The sequence below is a fragment of the Empidonax traillii genome, unplaced genomic scaffold (genome assembly GCF_003031625.1).
Source record: "Empidonax traillii isolate 1590-97213 ecotype Southwest subspecies unplaced genomic scaffold, ASM303162v1 scaffold2661:size19828, whole genome shotgun sequence".
Lineage (NCBI taxonomy): Eukaryota > Metazoa > Chordata > Aves > Passeriformes > Tyrannidae > Empidonax > Empidonax traillii.
Window position 1 is genome coordinate 1 of NW_020957854.1, and position 19,828 is coordinate 19,828.

Consider the following 19,828-nt stretch of genomic DNA (forward strand, 5'->3'; position numbering starts at 1 on the left):
AGGCTTCCCGGTTCGCCTTCACACAGCAATAACAAACAACAGTAACATGATTATAACTATTAACAGGTCGTGGCTGTAACAGAACTGCAGCCACAGGAACTGCAGAACACCCCTGATCACACACACAAAAAAACTTCCCACTATCAGGAAATTATGGAAACCCTGCTTGTAATAAAACTGCTTCATTCATTTCTCACAGTGCTAAGGAAAATTAGTGCATTGTAATGGCATTACAGATCAAAGGTGGAAAGTATTAAATCTTCCTTCATTTTTCAGTACATGCAGTGTGCTCTGACATAGCCTATCTATCACTGATCATTTTTACCTGATAACTCTCTAATCTGTGTATACAACTTTGGAAAAAGGCAGATAGATAGATCAGGGATCAGAGGATGAGGTACTGCTGGAGCTGCTTGTGACTATGAGAACTTTCCTAAAAAATGTGTTTCTGCAAAGTCTTGGGATTTTTATGTTGCAAACATCTTACCCCTAGATATATCAAGAGCAGGTATGTCTACATCTTAGGCTGCTGTGTTGTTTGGACAGTTTATATATTGGAAGTAGACTAGACTCAGCACTGCAGCACATGACACTAGTTAATTTACTCTGTTTCTCAGAGCAACAGCAGAATAAATTAAACAGTATAGAGCTCCACTACTTAAGTACCTAAACTAGCTTGGAATTTCTGTACTGTCTGCAAATCCAATTTAGAAACTGTTCACTTCAGAATACAGCCTTTAGCCTCCTGAATTCTCAGGATGGGACACATTCTGGGGCACTATTGCAACTGAGTGTCACTGTGATGCACACCATTCCTCCAGCAGATCAATATTTGATATAGCAAAGCATGGCAGATGCTATTTTGGCCAAAAGCAGAAACATGTAATTCCTAAGTTAAAAGCATGAGTCTTTATATCCTGGGATCAAGTTGAAAATGGTCAAATTCCCACTTCCTGTGTACTGGGACAAAAAATGCCACTAAAAATAGAATACGTATTACTTTGTACATAAAATGCCTCAACTTTTAGATACATTATCCACTACAAAGTAAATTTCACTTTCTCTGTTTAACCCACTCCAGGCAATCAATAACAGCAAGGTTTCAAGGCTTTGCCATTTTGTTTTCTGCTTCAGACACTTACTATGTAAGGTGTTAGCATAAGTACTCCACCCCATCACCTAGTGAATCCAGTAAAATAACTGCCCAGAAGCTTTTGGCCTTTTGAGCAGCAAAGGTATTTATTTGTCGACATCGGGAACAAGTGGGGTTATCACCACAAATCTCTTGTTCAAAGGTATCGGTACAAAACAGGGTAATTTATACAGTCTAACTTCTATGATTACAACATCTTAACATACATATTCATATGATTGCAACATCTAATCATACATATTGATAATAGGTGGAGTATAGGTGGAGCTCAGGCGGAGCTTGGGGCAGAGCTTTTTTTGGCCCTTAATTCTAGGGGTACATCTGCCTTTCTTCATCATTGGGGCTGGGGTCTCTGTAGTCTTCCTCAGTGTGACCTCTCTAACTTTCCATTGTCTTTGCCCCAGTCACTGAAGCTTGGAGAGAGCCTTGGCTTTAGGCCTATTTCTCCTATTCAAATGTCTACCTTGGCTTACTTTGCCTTAATTTATGGCCCAGAGACCCATTGTATAATGTTTCTAGCCTTCTTCTTAAGATTAGGTCCAAGGAATGGAACAGAACAAATTTTTCTTTAGCAATTTAGGCAGAGTAGATATGGAGGGGAGAGTTTTCTCAGAGCAAGATACCTTGGTTAATTGTCTTTAGGCCTTGCTCTCGTTTCACTAGGAAGGGGCTCAAAACGGAGTGAAGAGCAGGTCACAAAACCGGGTATTACTTGGTCACAGGGTAACGTTTTCGCACAGTATTCCCGACCCCAGAACAGGACTGCAAATCACGGTAGTCACAGACAACCTGATCCAGACAAGCGCAGTGTGGCGCCGAAACCAGGAGACATCCGAGTTACCTGGGCTCCAGCCGGCCTCAGGGCCCCAGCGATTCCCGCTCATCTCGCCCCGGAATGGACAGCCTCTGCTGACCGAGGCTTTCCCCGAGCGGACGGCGAGGCGAGGCGAAGCGAAGCCGGCGGCCAGGGCCACGCCCCTCAGGCCTGAGCTCCGCGGCGGGCGCCGAGCATTCTCTCCAGGCGGGGCAGGCAGAGTACCTTCACCACCGGGAGGCTGCGGCGCCGCTGGAGGAGGGGTTCTGACACTACCTCCTCCACCCCAGCTCAGTCCTGCTGATCTTTCTGCTTCTTCCCTACCTGGCCGTCTCTGGCTAGAACTCGACGGCTGCCATTGGCTTAGCGGCCTCATCCGGGCACTCGGCGCAACGCTGCTGCTCAGCTCGATCGTCCCAATATGGCGGAGGTGAGTGGGGGAAGCGAGCTGGGGCGTTGGAATTCGGCTGGCTCCCTGCGGGGTCCCGCTGATGGCAGGCCTCCTGTACCCGTCTCACCATCCCCTTAAGGCGCTTCTGGGACGCCTTGGCGGCGTGGGGTGGCTGGTGAAGCGGCCGGCAACCCCTGGGCACTGGGAGCCTGCGCGACTAGGCCGCGCGGCGGGTGCCGCGCAGCGCGGGTCCCGAGTTCGCCGCCCGTGGGCGGCCGGCAAGCCGCGGCCGGGTGCGCGGCCGCCGCACCAAGCCGGGAGGACGCGGGACGGGCCAGTGGCGGCGCCGCCGCAGCGCGGGCGATGGAGAAATGCTCGGCGGGAGGGAGGAGGAGCGAGACCTGGGCCGGCAGCGGAAAAGAGGCGGCTGGTCCGGCTCCCTCTGCCTGCTCCTGTCATGTCCTGCTGGGGTCGGAAGGAGTGGGAGCGCCGGGTGAGGCGCGGCTCCTGGGGAGCTTTTGCCAGGGAAGAAGAAAGGAGAGCGGCGAGCAAAGAGTGAGCGAGAGAAGGAGGGATGGGAGAGGGTGAACGCGATGGAGGGGGTGAGTAGGGCGGGGGCTGTCGGGGGAAGGGAGCAGCTCTAGGGGTGGAGGGGGCGTGAAATGGAGACCCCCTACCTCCTGCTAGGTTGGAGGGAGCCCACGTCTCACCTCGCTCTTCCTTCTCCCCGCAGGCTTCCTTTGGGAGTTCGAGCCCAGGTTCGTCTTCGCCCACCTTCTGCCCCAGCACCTAGCCTGCTGCGCGCACGCTGATTTCTCCTTCCTGCTCCTTCCCAAACTTACCTCCTGTTGCTTTCCTAATGCTTCATGTTCATGTAACTAACCGCCTACCTGATTTTTAAGAGGAGATGTGCTCTGTGGAGTTCTTCCTATACCTCTGGTCACAGTTAGTAATTGGCTGCTCAGAACCCAAAATGAAAATAAAGTTTTGTAGCATCTCAGTAAAGCCATGAAGCCTGGAGAGAGATCTCTTCTGCTGCTGCTAACTGCAGGCTTGTGTAAATTTTTGATTTTTTGATAATATCAGAAAACGCTTAAAATCATAATGATATGTACTTTTTAAGGCTTTAACTACTGTTCAGGTTCTTTGGAATATTTACACAAGGAAGCATATTTAACATCAGCAGGCCTATTCATGAAAAATATCTGGGAAATGCATTTGCTTCTGTGTACTTGCTCTCAGCATTGGCTAAACACTAGTATGTAAGAACTAGAAGGGGAAACTAGAGGTGAAAAAGAAACATCCTAGCCTGTTTCTTTATCATGAAAGTGAATATTGAAAAACAAAACAACTTTGCATTTCAGTAATTTTTATTGTAGAACACTGATATTGCCATGCAGAATATTTGCATCTTTAAAACTTGTTGAATCTAATTATAACCTTTCTAAGAAATGCACTTAAAATAACAACAGTACTGTTTTGATGATGACTTCTGAGTATCATTTTGGGTAATGAAAAAGTGTCTGTTGGACCACAGAACTATCATAATGATTTGTTAATTACTGTGATCCATTGGAAGTGTTTTGTTATTTCTGGTATATTTCCCTCCATATTTCTTGAAAGTCTGCTATGTTTGTTCTTCCTTTTTAGATCAATTGCTAAGAATTAGTTTTATTAAAAGATCTCATCTGTGAGACTAATCTGAGTCTCGCTGCTTATTTTGCTGTTGTTAGGAAACTTGTTTGCAACCTAAGTTAACTGTTTATCAGTGAAAAGCTATGCTAGTTACCATATAAATCACAGAATCTGAATCTATAAATCAGTGTCTTGCAGCATCTGAAATCCTGTGATGTGGATATTATACTTTAATGATGATTTCAAGGATCTTTAAAACATTCTTTTATTCAGTAAAATATTAATTTGGGATTGTACTTTCAGAAACTTTGTTTCAATGGTTAAGATACTTTTCCCAAGTGTGTGTATATATATATACACTGCAAGAGAGAAAACTGCGCCTATTACTTACAAGTACAAAAAGGGAAGGCCAGCTAAAATAGTTGAATTTGTCAGGTAGTTAAGAATTTGTTCCATTTATTCTATGAGAGTTCTGACCCCGTGTGTAAAAACTCATGCAACCTTATTTTTTGTGTGATGTAATTTCATATGTTGGTATAGAAAAAAAAAATTACTCAAATTAGTTTTTTTTGATAGTTGGCTCTTTATCGTCTGAGGATCATGACTTTGACCCTTCTGCTGAAATGCTGGTACATGATTATGATGATGAGCGAACTCTTGAAGAAGAGGAGGAAATGATGGAAGGAAACAAAAATTTCAGCTCTGAAATTGAAGATTTAGAAAAGGTAAGAGTGACTTGCTCTCTCATAAATGTCCATATATGTTGTAGCTTTTTAGTGAAAAGAACACTCAACCTATTCTTTAGTTTGTATTGTATAATGCAGTTTCCCGCAAAGTTCCTTTGGAGTTTTTTTTAAAAAAAGATTAAAAATTTGTGTTTGGTTAGGATATAGCAGTTCATCCTCACGAAAAGACTGACCTTAGCTTCTCAGAGTTATAAGTGTTAAGTTCAGATTCTTCTCTTTCATTTAATAATCCTTTCACTTTGGAAATTACTGAAGCAGGTTTTAGAGTCCTATCATCTAATATCCCTTATCACTTTTAAGTTTTATAAGTTGGAAATAAGTTTAAATTGTACGTTAAGTGACAGGTAGCTGTGTTTCATTTTGTTGGTCAGATTTTGGTTTTCCAATCTGGAAACAGTCCTATTTTACACATATTTTTCACATTCATTTGCTAAATAAATTGTAGTTACACATCTCAGTTTCATCAGTTTGCTGGTTGTACAAAATGACCAGTGTGCTCCTTGGCTTTTCATATTCCTTTTTACACTCTTTAATTACATGTTTTTTCTGTTTATACCCCTCGTTCGTCTGTGTCAGTACATCACCCATTTTAAACACCTACTGAATGCTGAATATCCACAAACTGATGCTGCTTGCATTACCATTCAGTGACCCACTTACACCACTCAGCATAACTGCAGATTTTGATCAACAGAGTTCTAGGAAAGTGTAATTTTTAGTATTAAATAGGAGGATGTGCTTTTGTAGTCCATTTAAAAACAAATTTTCTAAACTTGTGGGGTTTTTGTTTGGTTTGGTTTTGCTTTGCTATCTTTTGCAATTATATTTCTGCTGATTATGAACTTGCAATTATAATACTGAAGCAGCTTGCCAAGTCTGGTGGTTAAAATGGAGTTGTTACTCCACAAAATGATCTGATTGCTTCTATAAAAGAAAGAAAAAGAACTGAGAGGCACTCATCTTAAACACTTTAGTACTTTATGTCCCAATTCTGGAAAGACTTGGACATGAATTTATGTTTACCCATTGTGAAAAGCCTTTGCAGGGCTAAGACCTTAGCTGATTAAAGAAAACAAGTAATTTAATCAGTGTATAATTTCAACAGGAATTTTTTTCAGGTAATATAACTTTTAAAGGTATAAATTATTGGAAAATATTTCTAATTATTTGATGACTTGAATCTGGTAACTAAACAAAAATTCTCCACAGTTTGTTTTATTAACTGTGTTAGGATGCAAGTATGATGAAATTTAGTAAAATAATTTGATAAAAAGCTGTTGGTAAAAAAACAAGTTATAAACCAAGCCTTTCTCTTGATTTTTTTCATCTGTATCATTAGCTGTTTTTCTCCTATTACTTTCTGTACTGGTCTTGGCTGGGGTAGATTTAATTTTCTTCCTAGTAGCTAGTATGGGACTATGCTTTGGATTTGTGCTGAAAACAGTGTTGATAACACACAGATGTTTTAGTTATTGCTGAGCAGGGCTTACACAGTCAAGGCCTTTTCTGCTTCTCACACTGCCCTGCTGCTCGGGGACTGGCTGGGCATCGGTTGGTTGGTGGTGAGCAATTGTTTTCATTTGGATCATTTGTTTTCCTTGGGCTTTACTTCCCCCCTTACAATGTCTTTAAAAAATTATTATGTCTTTTTAAATAATAAACTGTCTGTATTTGAACCCAAAGGTTTCTTTTTCACTCATCCAATTCTCTTCCCCCCATCCCATGGGGGGGTGTGGAGGGAATGGCTGTGTGGTGTTTAGTTGCCATCCGGGGTTAAGCCACAACAGTCCTTTTTAGTGCCCAATGTGGGGCACAAAGGGTTTGAGATAGCAGATTTGACCATAACATATTAGGAGGAATTTATGTCTGTTAATAGTTGCTGGTCACGATATTGATTTATCTGCTCTTGATATTAGCTTATCTGATCTGTGCCATGCTCCTTTTTTTTTGCTATACATGTTAAAGATTGGTGTTGGCTTTTGCAGTTTACTGTGCTCTGTAGTGCTTAGTAGTGTTTTGCCTGGGAGATTTATTATTAAAACATTGGCCTTGAGCTTAATCTGGTATTTGGACTCTTTACTGAAGCCATTACTGTACTTCAGGCACCATCTCAGGGATACAATTAACTTCTGAGAGATTTTTTTGTGGATGTAATACAGAATGGCACCTTCACCACCTTCTTTTGTCATGTTTTCTCCCTTGTTACAATAACTCTTCAGTATCTTGAACATCCTTGAGTAGTTTAAATACTTCTATTCATATTTCTTAGGAATATTGTTTCAGTTTTTTCTAAGGTTAACAAGCTATTTAGGAATATGACCAAGGACCCGTGGCAGTGTGGTTATGGGTGGCAAGGCATGTGGGGGAATATGGGCAGGTATTTAGAAAGGTTTACGCCTCTGATCGTCTAGAACTTCACTCCTGAACAAGTGTGGAATCCTGATGAAGTGATAGAATGTTTGGGGGGGGGGGAGATGCCCTGGCTATTCCAAAGAGGCAGAAACAATGGAAGCAGAAGTCAAATTGTTTAGTAAGAGATGAAGAAGCTTCTCCTAAGAGGGAGCAGGAGAACGAATCAGAAGAGGCAGTCTGAAAAAGAAATATTAGCAGTATATGGAGTTCAAGCTGCTTCAGAAGTAGTTGGTACTGAAGCACAGCTCCTTTTGGCACCCCAACTATCAGTGCTGGGCTGGATGTTCAAAGGGAGGGTCCCCTCTACACATCATGCAACTGATGCTACATGGAGTAAGTGGGTTGCACTGACCACACAATAGGTTTGAATGGGGAAACCCTGACTGCCCAGGAATTCTGAAAGTGATTGTGAACTGGTTGAAACTTCAGAATGTTGCCAGAGGAGGTGACTTGTGCTCGAATCCCCACTGTATAATAAACTACCAGAAAATGAAAAGCAATATGCCCTGTTTACAGATGGATCCTGTCATATTGTGGGAAAACATCGAAGTTGGAAAGCTGCCACGTGGAGTCCTACACAAATTGTGGAAACTGCTGAAGGAGAAGGTGAATCAAGTCAGTTTGCAGAGGTGAAAGCCATCCAGCTGGCTGAAAATATTGCAGAACAAGAAAAATGGCCAGTACTTAATACTGACTCCTGGATGGTGGCAAATGCCCTGTGGGGGTGGTTGCAACAATGGAAACAGAATAACTGGCAGCACAGGGGTAAACACATCTGGGGCTGCTGCATTGTGGCAAGATATTGTTGCCCAGGTAGAGAACCTGATTGTGAAGGTACATCACGTAAATGCTCATGTACCGAAGAGTCAGGCCACTGAAGAACAGTGAAACAATAAGCAGGTGGACCAGACTGCTAGAACTGAAGTGGCTCAGGTGGATCTGGACTGGGAACAGAAGGGTGACTTATTTATAACTCAATGAGCTCATGACATCAGGACGTTTAGGAAGGAATGCGGCATACAAATGGGCTCATGATTGAGGGGTGGACTTGATGCAACTGCACAGGTTATCTGTGAATGTTAAATGTGTGCCATAATCAAATAAGCCAAGAAGCTAAAGCCTTTTTGGTATAGAAGACAATGGCTGAAATATTAGTATGGGGAAACCTGGCAGATTGCTTATATCACACTACCATTAGCCTGCTGTGGCAAGCACCATGTGCTTACAATGGTGGAAGTGACTACAGAAACATCAAGTTTATGGCTGGCAACACTGCAGCCCTGAAAGAATTGGATCAGACAACAGGACTCTTCTGAAATAGCCTCAGAGATACCTGGACCAAGGAGCGTGGCGTTGACTGAGTGTATCACATCCCCTATCATGCACCAGCCTCTAGGAAAATTAAATGATACAATGGACTGTTTGAAAGCTTCGGTGAGAGCAATGGATGCTGGGACATTAAAGTATTGGGATACATATTTAACAGAAGTCACTTGGCTAGTTAACACTAGAGGATCTGCCAGTTGACCTGGCCCTGCCCAATCAAAACCCCTGTTCACTGTGGAAGGAGATAAGATCCCCATAGTACATATAAGGAACTGGCTGGAAAAAAAAGTCTGGGTTATTCCTTGTCATAGTTCTGATTTTAGCAAGGAATTTTTTCTTTCCCTTCCCCCCCTGCGTGTGTGCTCTGTGGATGAGCCATCAGGTAAAACAAAAGAATTAGCCTGGTCCACTAAATGGCCGAGACATTAGTCTCCTAGCAACGAAGGGGGAGGAATTTGGGAAAGGCTAGGGTGTGTGGGTGGAAGGAGGTGGGGTTTGGGGGTTGGAGCTCAGCTCTGGACCTGTAGGGGAGCCTGCTGCAAGCTGGAGACACTGCCTGGTTTTTTTTTCTTTGTCTCTTTCCTGTCGGAGGGGAGTTTGTTGTTGCTGCTGCTCTCAGCTTAGCTGTTGCTGGCTGCAGGCCCCGCTTACAACGCACCCTAATCAGCTGAAGTTTGTGAGTTTTCTTCCATTGGGAGAATTTTCTGTTTTATTGCTGTTGTTTTTCCTTCCCCTTCCCCCCCCCTCCCCCCCACCTGGCGGCAGCCAAGGATCTCACAGCGCCACCTGGTGACGGGCACTGGACATTACAAGTTCTGCTCCTCCAGTGATCCAACAGCGCCACCTGGTGACTACTATAGGACACTACAAGTTCTGCACCTTCGGTAACTCAACAGCACCACCTGGTGAATGGTACAGGACATTACAAATTTTGCATCTCCAGTGACCCGATGGCGCCCCCTGCTGACTGTGGCTGGAACTGCACCAAAGGGTGCTAAAAATTGAACTATTTAATTTTCCTTTTGCCGGTTTATCGGTTTTGTTCTTGAAGGGGATTATTGGTGGGTATAGGAGTATTGCTTGGTTGTTTTACTTGTTTTTTTTTTTATCGTGTTCCTGTTAATACACACATACCTTCTAATAAAGGGCTGTTATTTTCTTGTTTTCCCTTTTCCATAATTTGTTTTCCTTCCATCGGAGCCTCTTAATTTCGGATTTATAATTGCTTAGAAAAGGAAGTTTGGGTCTTTTTCTCCTAATCCATCCTCAGCAAAAGACCTTTGTCTCATTTAAACTGGGACATTCCTTCCTCAGGAAAGGGTAAGCCTATTTGTGGGATTGTGTTTGCTCCAGAACCTGGGTGCACTTATTGGGTAATGCAGAAGAATGGGGGAGTCCAATGTGTACCTTAAGGGGATTTAATCCTGGGTAAAAATAATCCATCATCTGAGTTGTATGGTGGGCAGTGCTACACGATTCTGTATGTCACCACTGCTGTGACTGTCACATATCAAAGGTATTATAGCAGGTATCTCTTGCAGCTAACTAAACTAGAGGCAAGAGAAGAGAGATTCATTGCAATGTTAAAACTTAAAGCCTAGTCCAAAGGGAGCAGGGATGAGGAAATGTAATGGATATACCTTTTAATTGTTGTAACTCATTATTTGAGTTGCATGTTATAGGAATTACTATAGCAGGAACTACCTGAACCACTGAAGGACAAACCTCACAAGAAGCAGTTGCAGTGCAGCAGTGACCCAACCTGATCTGGCTTTAGTGCCTAGTGACTCTATGCAACACACCACCTCTCCTGTCCTGAGTGACCACCAGAAGAGATGGAGCCCAAAGTCATGGACTAAATGAATTCAATGAATGTTTTATAGATATTTATGGATATTTTACAGACATTTAACCGGGGGAAGGGGTGCTTAATGAGGATGTATTGCAATAGAGTGGGACCTGAACATGATGTAAATAATATGGAATAAGGGTTGGAGAATGTACTGGTTTTGGCTGTAATATAGATAATTTCTTCACGGTAGCTTGTATGGGGATATGTTTGGATTTGTGCTGAAAACAGTGTTGATAACATACTGATGTCTTCCTTATTGCTGGAGCAGGGCTTACTGAGTCAGGGCCTTTTCTGCTCCTCACATTGCTGCACCAGTGAGTAGGCTGGGGGTGCACAAGAGGTTGAGAAGGGACACAGCTGGGACAACTGACCCCAACTGAGCAAAGGGATATTTCAGACCATATGACATCATACTCAGCATATGGGGGGGGGATGTTGGCAGGGGAACTGCTGCTCAGGGACTGGCTGGGCATCAATTGGTTGGTAGTGAGCAATTGTTTTCATTTGCATAATTTGTCTTTCTTGGGATTTATATTCCTCTTTCATGTTTTATTTTGTTGTGGTCTTTTTTCTCCTATTTTCCTTGCATTTTAAAAAAAATATTTAATGATTAAACTGTCTTTATTTCAACCCATGAGTTTCTTTCTCACTTTTACAGTTTTAATTAGCACCTCCATCCCACCAGGGAGGAGTGAATAAGCAGCTGTGTGGTGTTTATTTGCCAGCTGGGGTTAAACTACACCTTCTCTACAGTCATTATAAAATATTTTGTGCAGAAGATGGAAAAGAGGGATTAAAAATTGTTATATTGGTTTACTTTAGTGGTGTTTTGCATGTTTGCAACTGTAACTATATAGGACTAAAGTATTCAAGTTTTTCTACATTTCTTTTTTGTAAGGGGATTGTTAGTGTTCCTACTATATCTTCTGTCTTGAAGGAATATAGGCAACTCATGTTCTACTGTATGAATCAGATAAGGCGAAAATTTTTAATAATTACTCTTTAGTTTCATACACTAAATGGTTTTCTTCAATAGTTTAATGGGACTTCATTATATGCCAAGAGACATGGTTATGAATTATTTCAGTCTCGTGCCTGAAAATATTTTAGATTTTTAATCAAGATTCCTGCTTTCCATTAAATTTTTCTTGCTTGTTTTTTACTATTGTTTTTCAAAATATGTCTTATCCTTGTAGACCTGAACTGTTTACAAGTATTTGGCAATATGTTGACATTTTTGTAACTCTTCTTATATTAGGAAGGAAACATGCCATTGGAGGATTTACTGGCATTCTATGGCTATGAACCTGCAATTCCAGTTATGGCTGGTTCCAGTGTGGATAGCTCTCCAAGTGAACTTGCAGATGAGCTTCCAGATATGACTCTAGATAAAGTAAGTCAGAACAGTTTTCCCCTGTATTACAGTTTAAAAAGTAGAAATCCATGTGACCTTAACTTATATTTCACTATCTGTTGATGTTATAAAATACATATCCTTGTCAATTTCAATATACAATTAAAAGTTACTGTACTTGTGGTGAATTTGGCAGTGTTAATTTTATGGTTAGACTCGATGACCTAAAAGGTCTTTTCCAACCTAAATGATTCTGTGATTGTACTCTGAATTAATTGTTTTCCAAGGATATTTAGGATCTGAATATAATTATAATTATCACACACAGGCGTAGCAACTTTAGTGGCATTATATTACTACAATTGAGAAATGAATAAGGTTATGATTCTTCTAAAACTCATTCAGAGAACTTTAAATAGATTTCCTTTTTTTTTTTTTTAAGAAGAGGGATTTTTTTCTGAAAAGTTCTGTATTTTATTTTAATGTATGCAATGTCCAGAAATAATAATTCTGGCTTCAAACATATATGACATGTATCAAACCTTTGTGGATAGCTTGAAAAGTGCATTACTAAGTGCTTTGGAATGTTTCTTTCAAATACATATAATTTGTAAAGGTCTCAACATTGGGAGGTGAGAGAGATTGTTTTATGTGCAATTACTATATGTATTGCATTATTGAATATAGAAACATGAAACTTCAGGTTTTGTGATTCGCAGGCTAACTTTGAATTCTAAGATTAATCTGATTTTTTTGACTATAAGGCATATGCAGCTAGTAATTTGTATTATAAAATCTGTAGTTGTATTTTTTTTTTCTTTCCATAAGTATAATGAAATTATAAACTCCACAGAAAGTAGGGTATAATGATGGCTCTGCACATCTGATTCTCATTAGGAGTCATGATTGTGTTGAGGCTACAGAAATGTAGTCAGCTTGTCTAATACAGTTCTTTGCCTCCCTAATCTCTATACAGAAGGGTTCAAGCATGTCTGGTTGTGGAGGATGTGTGTTCTCACTCCCTTTCCCTTTCTTTTGCCCTCCCATTTGCTTGCTCTTGCTTACCTCTCCTCTTGCTCTATTATGTATTGTCTATTATTTGTAATTCTTCTCAGGAAAAGTCTATGCAAGTGCCTGGCTTTTGTTTTGGGTTTTTGTTGTTTCACCTGTACTCACTCCCCCCGCCCTTCAAATTTAAGGGTTATCTGTGATGCAAATAATGACAGATTTTTAAATATTTCCTATTTCCACTCACATTTTTCATTGGAAGCACTTGGAAGAACATCTGAGATTTGATGCATTACTACTTGTACATTTATTTTAATAGAAGAAAAGGGGGAAATAAACCTCTGTGTTTAACTCTGAAATGAATGGTTATATTTGTTTTGAGAATTAGGAGTGGAGTAGCTTTTTAATTAAGAGTGAACAGTCTGCTAAAATTACTTATGATAAAATAGTTAATTTTAATTATTGAGGCTTACAATTTGCTGAATCTAAACGCTCACCAGTCTATACTTAATAGTCAGTCTGAAATTTTGTTTTTTTTTATTTTAATGAAACAGGAGGAGATAGCTAAAGACCTCTTGTCAGGTGATGATGAAGAAACACAGTCCTCTGCTGATGACTTGACACCATCAGTTACTTCACATGAGGCTACCGACTTCTTTCCTCGGCCATTAAGATGTAGGAAACCTAATTTTATAATAGTACTCAAAAGGTCTTAGTGTTATATATAGCTTCCTAGTTTAAAATATCAAAATTGCAGAGTGGGATTGAGAAACAGTGCTTTGCAGGAGGTTGTACATGAATATTGTCTTTGGTATTACTGATTACCTAAAGGACCTATATTTTAGTACAGTGCTCAAGGCACAAGTACAATTACTTTTAAAAAAAAATACAGTAGCATTTCAGAATTAATAGTGTGTCAAGGAACACTCTTTGTAATTTTCTGTATGTTATTGAATGACATGAATGTGTAACATGTTCTTTTAAATTAGTGTTTCTCTACTAAAATTTTTGCTGCTGCTAGTGACTCCCCTATTCAGCCTGTGGATGTGAACTGGGATGTGGTTTCTTTGTGATTATTTCCCTTCACACATTCAACAGTTTTCCATAGGACTTCATGAGCCAAAGTGTTTTTATATGGGATGGGGCCTATGAACCCATGACCACCAAAATTTCACTACCCATGGAACTATTATGAGGAAAGATCAAAGAAGCAGTGGTTCAATTATCCAGCCTTGACAAGATATTCCTCATTGCTCCAACTCTAGTACACCAGTGAACAAATGAACTGCAATAGACAATGTGGAGGATTTTTATCACAGTTTTAATTTGGCAAGTATCTTGAGCTGTTTCTGGGGGATTTCATCCCTCTAGAGAAAGGGGATGATAAAGGGTATGTGCTGTCTCAGTCATCAGCAATTGTAGCCCTTTTCAGGCTGCCAATTGTCTAATGTAAGGCATTGAGAGAGATACAAAACCCTTAAAAATTATAATGCTCTTTTTTAGTTAAGCAAACCCTAACCTTGCTGGCACTTAAACATTGCTTGTGAACTGTTAATGAATATGACACTGAAAGTGGCAGCTTTGTGGAAAGAATTATTAGCCCCTTCATCTTACTCAGGATTAAGAAACAGTAATCTTTGCTTTCAGCTATTGTGGTTTTTCTATCAGAATGTCGTTCTTTCTCTATTAGAACTTTTGGTTGGGTATTTTAAAATAAAATATCCACCATTTCAGAGAGAGAAATGTCAGTTTTCTGTGCTGTTGACAGTTTCATCTTTTTTCTGATCTTTGTCAATTTTGCTATGATAACATTCAATTTTAAGATAAACATGTCTAATAAAATGGCCTATGTGTTGAATTTGGATTAATTGGAAAAATAATTGCATATTATTATCCAGGCATGTTGTTGTTTCATGCATTCATGTTAGCTTCTTGCCTACTACTTCTGTCAGCAAAAAGAGATAGACTGGTGATTGTAGTAATCACTACAGAAGAGGAACCTCAGTCCATAGTCTTGGATATGGTCTTTGATGTTGATGATTCTGTTTAGTTGTGATGAAGCCAGAATTGAAACCCTATTTATGAGCATGTTATTACTGAAAATTGAGAATATGAAATAGCTTTTATCTTATCAGAACTATAGATTCCATTCTGCTGGAGATAAAATAAAAAAAAAAAATAGAATTACTTCAGAACCCAGAACCAGAGAGTTCCAAATTCTAAAATATGAGTTATTCTGTGGAGTATTTCAGTAATTTTGCTGTATTTCTTCCTAAGGAAAAAAATATTAAAGAGGAATAAGCAGTCTTTTGTTGTCTTTTGCTTATTCTGTTTTCTGTATATGGATTAATATCTTTAGTCCTTGCTAAGGCAGCTTTGTTTAAAGGAATGTTTTGAATGCCAATTAAAACTTCAGATGAAAGGCTTCAGTAGGTAATAAAGACTCGCTTTCAACTTTACTTTCTTTGTGATTAATGCATGGCTAAGTCATAGCCCTGGAAGTTTTCTTTTTTTCTCACACCTTTGCTATAAGGTATAAGCCTTTATTGAAGAAAGTCAATGAAGAAAAATGATCTAATTTTCTTTTGACTGTTAGAAATATATTAGATTGTCTTAGTTGCAATAATGGTAAATGTTTGTTCTGCTATATACAAGTACCAATGCTTTCTGACTTCATGCTAGTTTGATAGAAATGTAGATCATGATGAGTGTCTCCTAGAATAAAAGCAGGACTCCTTTCAAAAGTAAAGAATATCTTGTTCTGTGTTTAAACTGAAAATTCTTCCTAGCTAAAACCAACTTATTTTTGTCTGAAGCAAACACTACGTGTGATGGAGATAAGGAATCAGATGGTGAAGACATAGAGGCAGACAATGGTAATTCATCTGAAGATTTGAGAAAGGTAATAACTATATCTTAATAAAAAGGTATGAAAAATTTTACTATTAAAAATGCATTAAAATTTGTATATCTAAAATGGAAAATCTCTGCAAAATCTCATATTAATGGAATTTTTAATGCTTCCGTGCACAGAATATTAAGCTAATACCCTTTTCTTATGATTTTTGTTACATCTTAAGGAAATAATGGTTGGTTCACAGTATCAGGCTGAAATTCCACCTTACCTTGGCATATACAGTGATAATGAAAAGGGTAAGTTCTTCTGTTTTACTCAATGGCTTAGTTAAAGTCTCATGGACCTTAAAGAAACCCCAAACCAAAACAACCAAACAAAATAAACCTAGTCAACTGAAGTAACACAACCATGTAATTCTATCTTGAAAGTGTGATTCTACAACTTTGAGTGGATATTCTCAAAAAGATGTAGGAGTAATATTAGGAGGCAGCAAACTGTGAGTCAAGAAGGAAATATTTTCATCAAGGTATCATAACTGGGCTATGAACATGTAACTTAGTTTACATTGAAGATCTTCAGCATTTTTCTTTGCTTGTTTTTTGGCTAGCACGACAGTGCAGGTTGCAAAATGGATATGAAAAACAAAGAAATTAATTATTTTTATTTTCCATAGCATGAGTAGAAGATGTAGGTCCTGATACACCTTGTCTTTAAAAAAAAAGATGTTTTAATTATGATGTTATTGCTGTGTAAATTTAGGTTAAAAACTGAAATTGTGCGAGAGTAGAAGAAACAATTTTATTTAATAGAGTTTTATTTGGTATTTTTAGAAACCTTCACTGGCTGGATGCATTAGCAAGTGAACTTCTCTTGTGTTGCTTAAGAGACCTATGGAAGTTTAATATTTTCTAAGATTCAAGCATGATGCTTATTGGTTGTAAGGAATGGAAGAGTGATAATCAGTTTTATCTGAATAGTCCTTTTACTATGTACACATCTTGACTTCTCATTGGCCAAGAACTAGAGAAGGACCAATAACCAGAGGATGATCAGAAAGGTGCTAATCTGGCAACTTTCTCTGGAATGAGCTGGTGCTAGAGAGAACCAGTGAGAGTACTGTCCACTGGCATAGCCAGGAGCAAAGATGGGAGAGCCTGAGGAGTTCCTCTCGAGACTATCAGGCATGGTTTCCAGTGAGAAGTGCTGAGTTGCCTTGGTTGATAATCGAAATTGAAGCTGAGCTCAGCAATGCTCGGAGAGGTTGGACTTGGCTGTATAGGTGGAGGATTCTGTAAAAAGCCTCTTTTGTACTCCCTGAAGAGCTTGTGATGGCAAACTTCATATTTCTGCTATGAAGTCACAGCTACTGGAAGGCAATTCTGCTCTTCTATAAACCTTACACTTGTAACATGTCTGTTTGAAAGCTTTCCATGTTCTAAAGTCACCTTAGATTATTATTCTTTCCTGCAGTTTTATGAGAGATTTGAGAATCTTCATCTCTTCTACTGTAACTGCCATTATACTTGGGTGTGTTTGAATTTATTAACTCTCATTTGTATTGCCAAGAGAGTACATAAAACACTATGTGTAAACACATCTATTGATCAGAGTAAAGGATTTGTAGTTTAATCTAGAATTTAAATGTGTGCACAGACAAAGGTTCAGGCCAACTCGAATATTTCCAATATATTTCAAATAAACTACTTAAGAGGTGCATACATGATTTCAGTATACTATGAAGGAGGACTATACATCATGATTGCTTGTAAAATATGGAACATACGAGTTGTTATAAGCATCCAGTTGTTAGTGAACGGAAAAAGAAATTATCACATTGAGACCTAGATTTCCATTCTGTTAGGTAAGTTTTGGCAAATTTTAGTTGAAAATGACCAGTTAGCTGCCACCTCTTGTTTTTTGTTTGTTTTATATGCAATATTTGAAATAATAAAATGCACTCTTTTACTGTAAATTATAGCCTATTTGTTGTAAGCAGCTGAATAAAACTGAGTGGTTTTGCTAGGTATTTTTAAATGAAGATGATGAATACAGTGAGGTTGGATCAAGGGTTGGACTTGATGACCTAGGAGGTGTCTTCCAACCCAGTTAATTCTATGATTCTATGAATACATATGCATAATTTGATATGAATCATCTAGCTGTCAACAAGCTGCTCCTCTGTAAAGATTGTCTCAAGAGCCAGTCCTTTATCTCATGCTCATGGAACCTGAATCTCTTCACCATACCACACTGAAGAGTTTCCCTCTTAACTGAGGCTTTTTGGGGAGAAAGTGAGCTGCAATTTAAAAGTGGCATGATGGTGCTTGATTTGATTACTTCTGTATTCCTGTTCTTAGTCTTAAAAATGTCACACCTGCTATTAATGAATTCTGTTTTAACAGCCTATGAAAATGAAGACCATTTACTGTGGAAACCTGGTGTGATCTCAGAAAGTAAAGTTAAAGAATACCTTTTTGAAACCTCCTTAAGAGCAGGAAATGAAAATATGATTGGCAGGATTTCTGAAGGACTACATACACGGGACAATGAACAAGTATATTTTATATCTTGTTCTATTTTTTTTACATTGCTTTGTAATTAATGTCTTCTGTTTCTCTGCCTTGTATTATAAAGGCAACAATATACTTTGGGTTTTTTTTAGATGTTATTGGGGTCAGGATCTTATTTGTAATTTTAAGCATGTGCTTAAAATGATGAGTATTTGAATGTTGGCCGTGTTGTGATCTGTGATGTTCCTGATTGACATGCTGTTGACAAATCCAGCTTTTCTAATTATTGCATATGATGATTTACATTTGCTTAATTAAACTTTGCCTTAATATTTGTATGGTGTAGGAATAGATACATTTCTGGAAGAATTTGTAATGGAAAGTTACAAGTCGTTTTGCTAGGAAGGCTTTCTGCCTAGGTAGTGGCTCTTTCTCAAAGGCAGTTTCAATGCTTCCCCCCCCCCCCCAATAGCAAGAGAAGTTCTCAGCCTTGCTCTCTGGTATGCAGAGAGAAAACGTTTGCAGTCACCTACAATGCCTCCTTGGGTCAGAGAGAGTGGGGGAGGAGAGAGAGAGAAGATACAAAAAGCTTTGCAGGAGGAGGGGCATTGCCTTTGCCCCTCGGGTCCAATGCATGCAAAATCATAAAAAAGTGGTCCTTGCATCTTAAATAAACCTTTTCTTTTAATCCTTCCCCTGCCTTGGCATTCTCGGGAAGAATAACTGTGTATTTTTACCTTACAGATGGTTTTGCTTTTGGTTGTTGTTTTAAAATTTTCATCCTGTATAAAGATAAATCTTCTTTTTTTATGTTACATATGTTCACTGAAAGGCTTGTTTCAGAAGTTTAGATAGGATATTTGCACACTTTGACTCTTTCTAAAGACGACTTCTATTTTATAGGCACTATATGAACTTCTCAAAAGTAGCCATAATATTAAAGAAGCAATTGAGAGATACTGCTCAGATGGAAAGGCATCTCAGGGTAAGAGACTGTTTAAGAAACATGTCTTTGGAGGGGGAGGATAAATAAATGAAAAGTTGTGTAGAAAAACCATGAGTGAGATTCAGATTGATGAGCCAGAACTTGGGGTGAGGCCTCACCAGTGCAGAGCAGAGCAGGACAATCCCCTCCCTCACCTGACTGGCAATGCTTTGCCTGATGTTCCCCCCTGGACACGGTTGGCCCTCCTGGCTACCAGGGCACTGCTGACTCATGTCCAACTGGCCATCGACCAGGACCCCCAGGTGCCTTTCCGCAGCACTGCTTTCCAGCATCTCATTCCCCAGTCTATATGAACATCCAGGGTTGCTCTATCCCAGGTGCAGAATCCGGCACTTTCCCTTGTTCCACTTCATATGGTTGGTGATTTCCCAGCTCTCTAATTTGTTGAGGTGTCTCTGCAGGGCCTCCCTGCCTCTGAGGGAGTGAACAGCTCCTCCCAATTTAGTATCATCAGCAAACTTACTTAGCATTCCTTCCAGTCCTGTGTCCAAGTTGTTAATGAAGACGTTGAAGAGCACAAGGCCTAAGATGAAGCCCTGTGGAACCCCACTAGTGACAGGTCACTAGTCTGATGTCACCCCATTCACTATTACCCTCTGTGTTTGACCCGTGAGCCAGTTGCTCACCCACTGCATGATGTGTTTATCCAGTTGTGGGCTGGACGGTTTGTCCAGAAGGATCCTGGGAGAGACAGTATCAAAAGCTTTACTGAAATCCAAAAAGATGACATCAACTGGCTTCCCTCGATCAACTAGGTGGGGAAC

General features: G+C 39.7%; 1 protein-coding gene across 1 annotated transcript; it reads left to right on the plus strand.

Moving 5' to 3' along the window:
- Positions 1–1,816: 1,816 nt before the first annotated feature.
- Positions 1,817–19,087, plus strand: LOC114072119 (mesoderm induction early response protein 3-like; the record flags this gene model as incomplete). Its single annotated transcript, XM_027910038.1, is given in 10 exon segments — positions 1,817–2,351; positions 2,354–2,397; positions 3,092–3,116; positions 4,570–4,718; positions 11,588–11,722; positions 13,246–13,366; positions 15,508–15,593; positions 15,772–15,844; positions 17,951–18,102; positions 18,962–19,087. Coding segments are annotated over 10 exon segments (1,446 nt in total), but the record flags the coding sequence as incomplete, so codon positions are not given.
- Between the last annotated feature and the right edge of the window lie 741 nt (positions 19,088–19,828).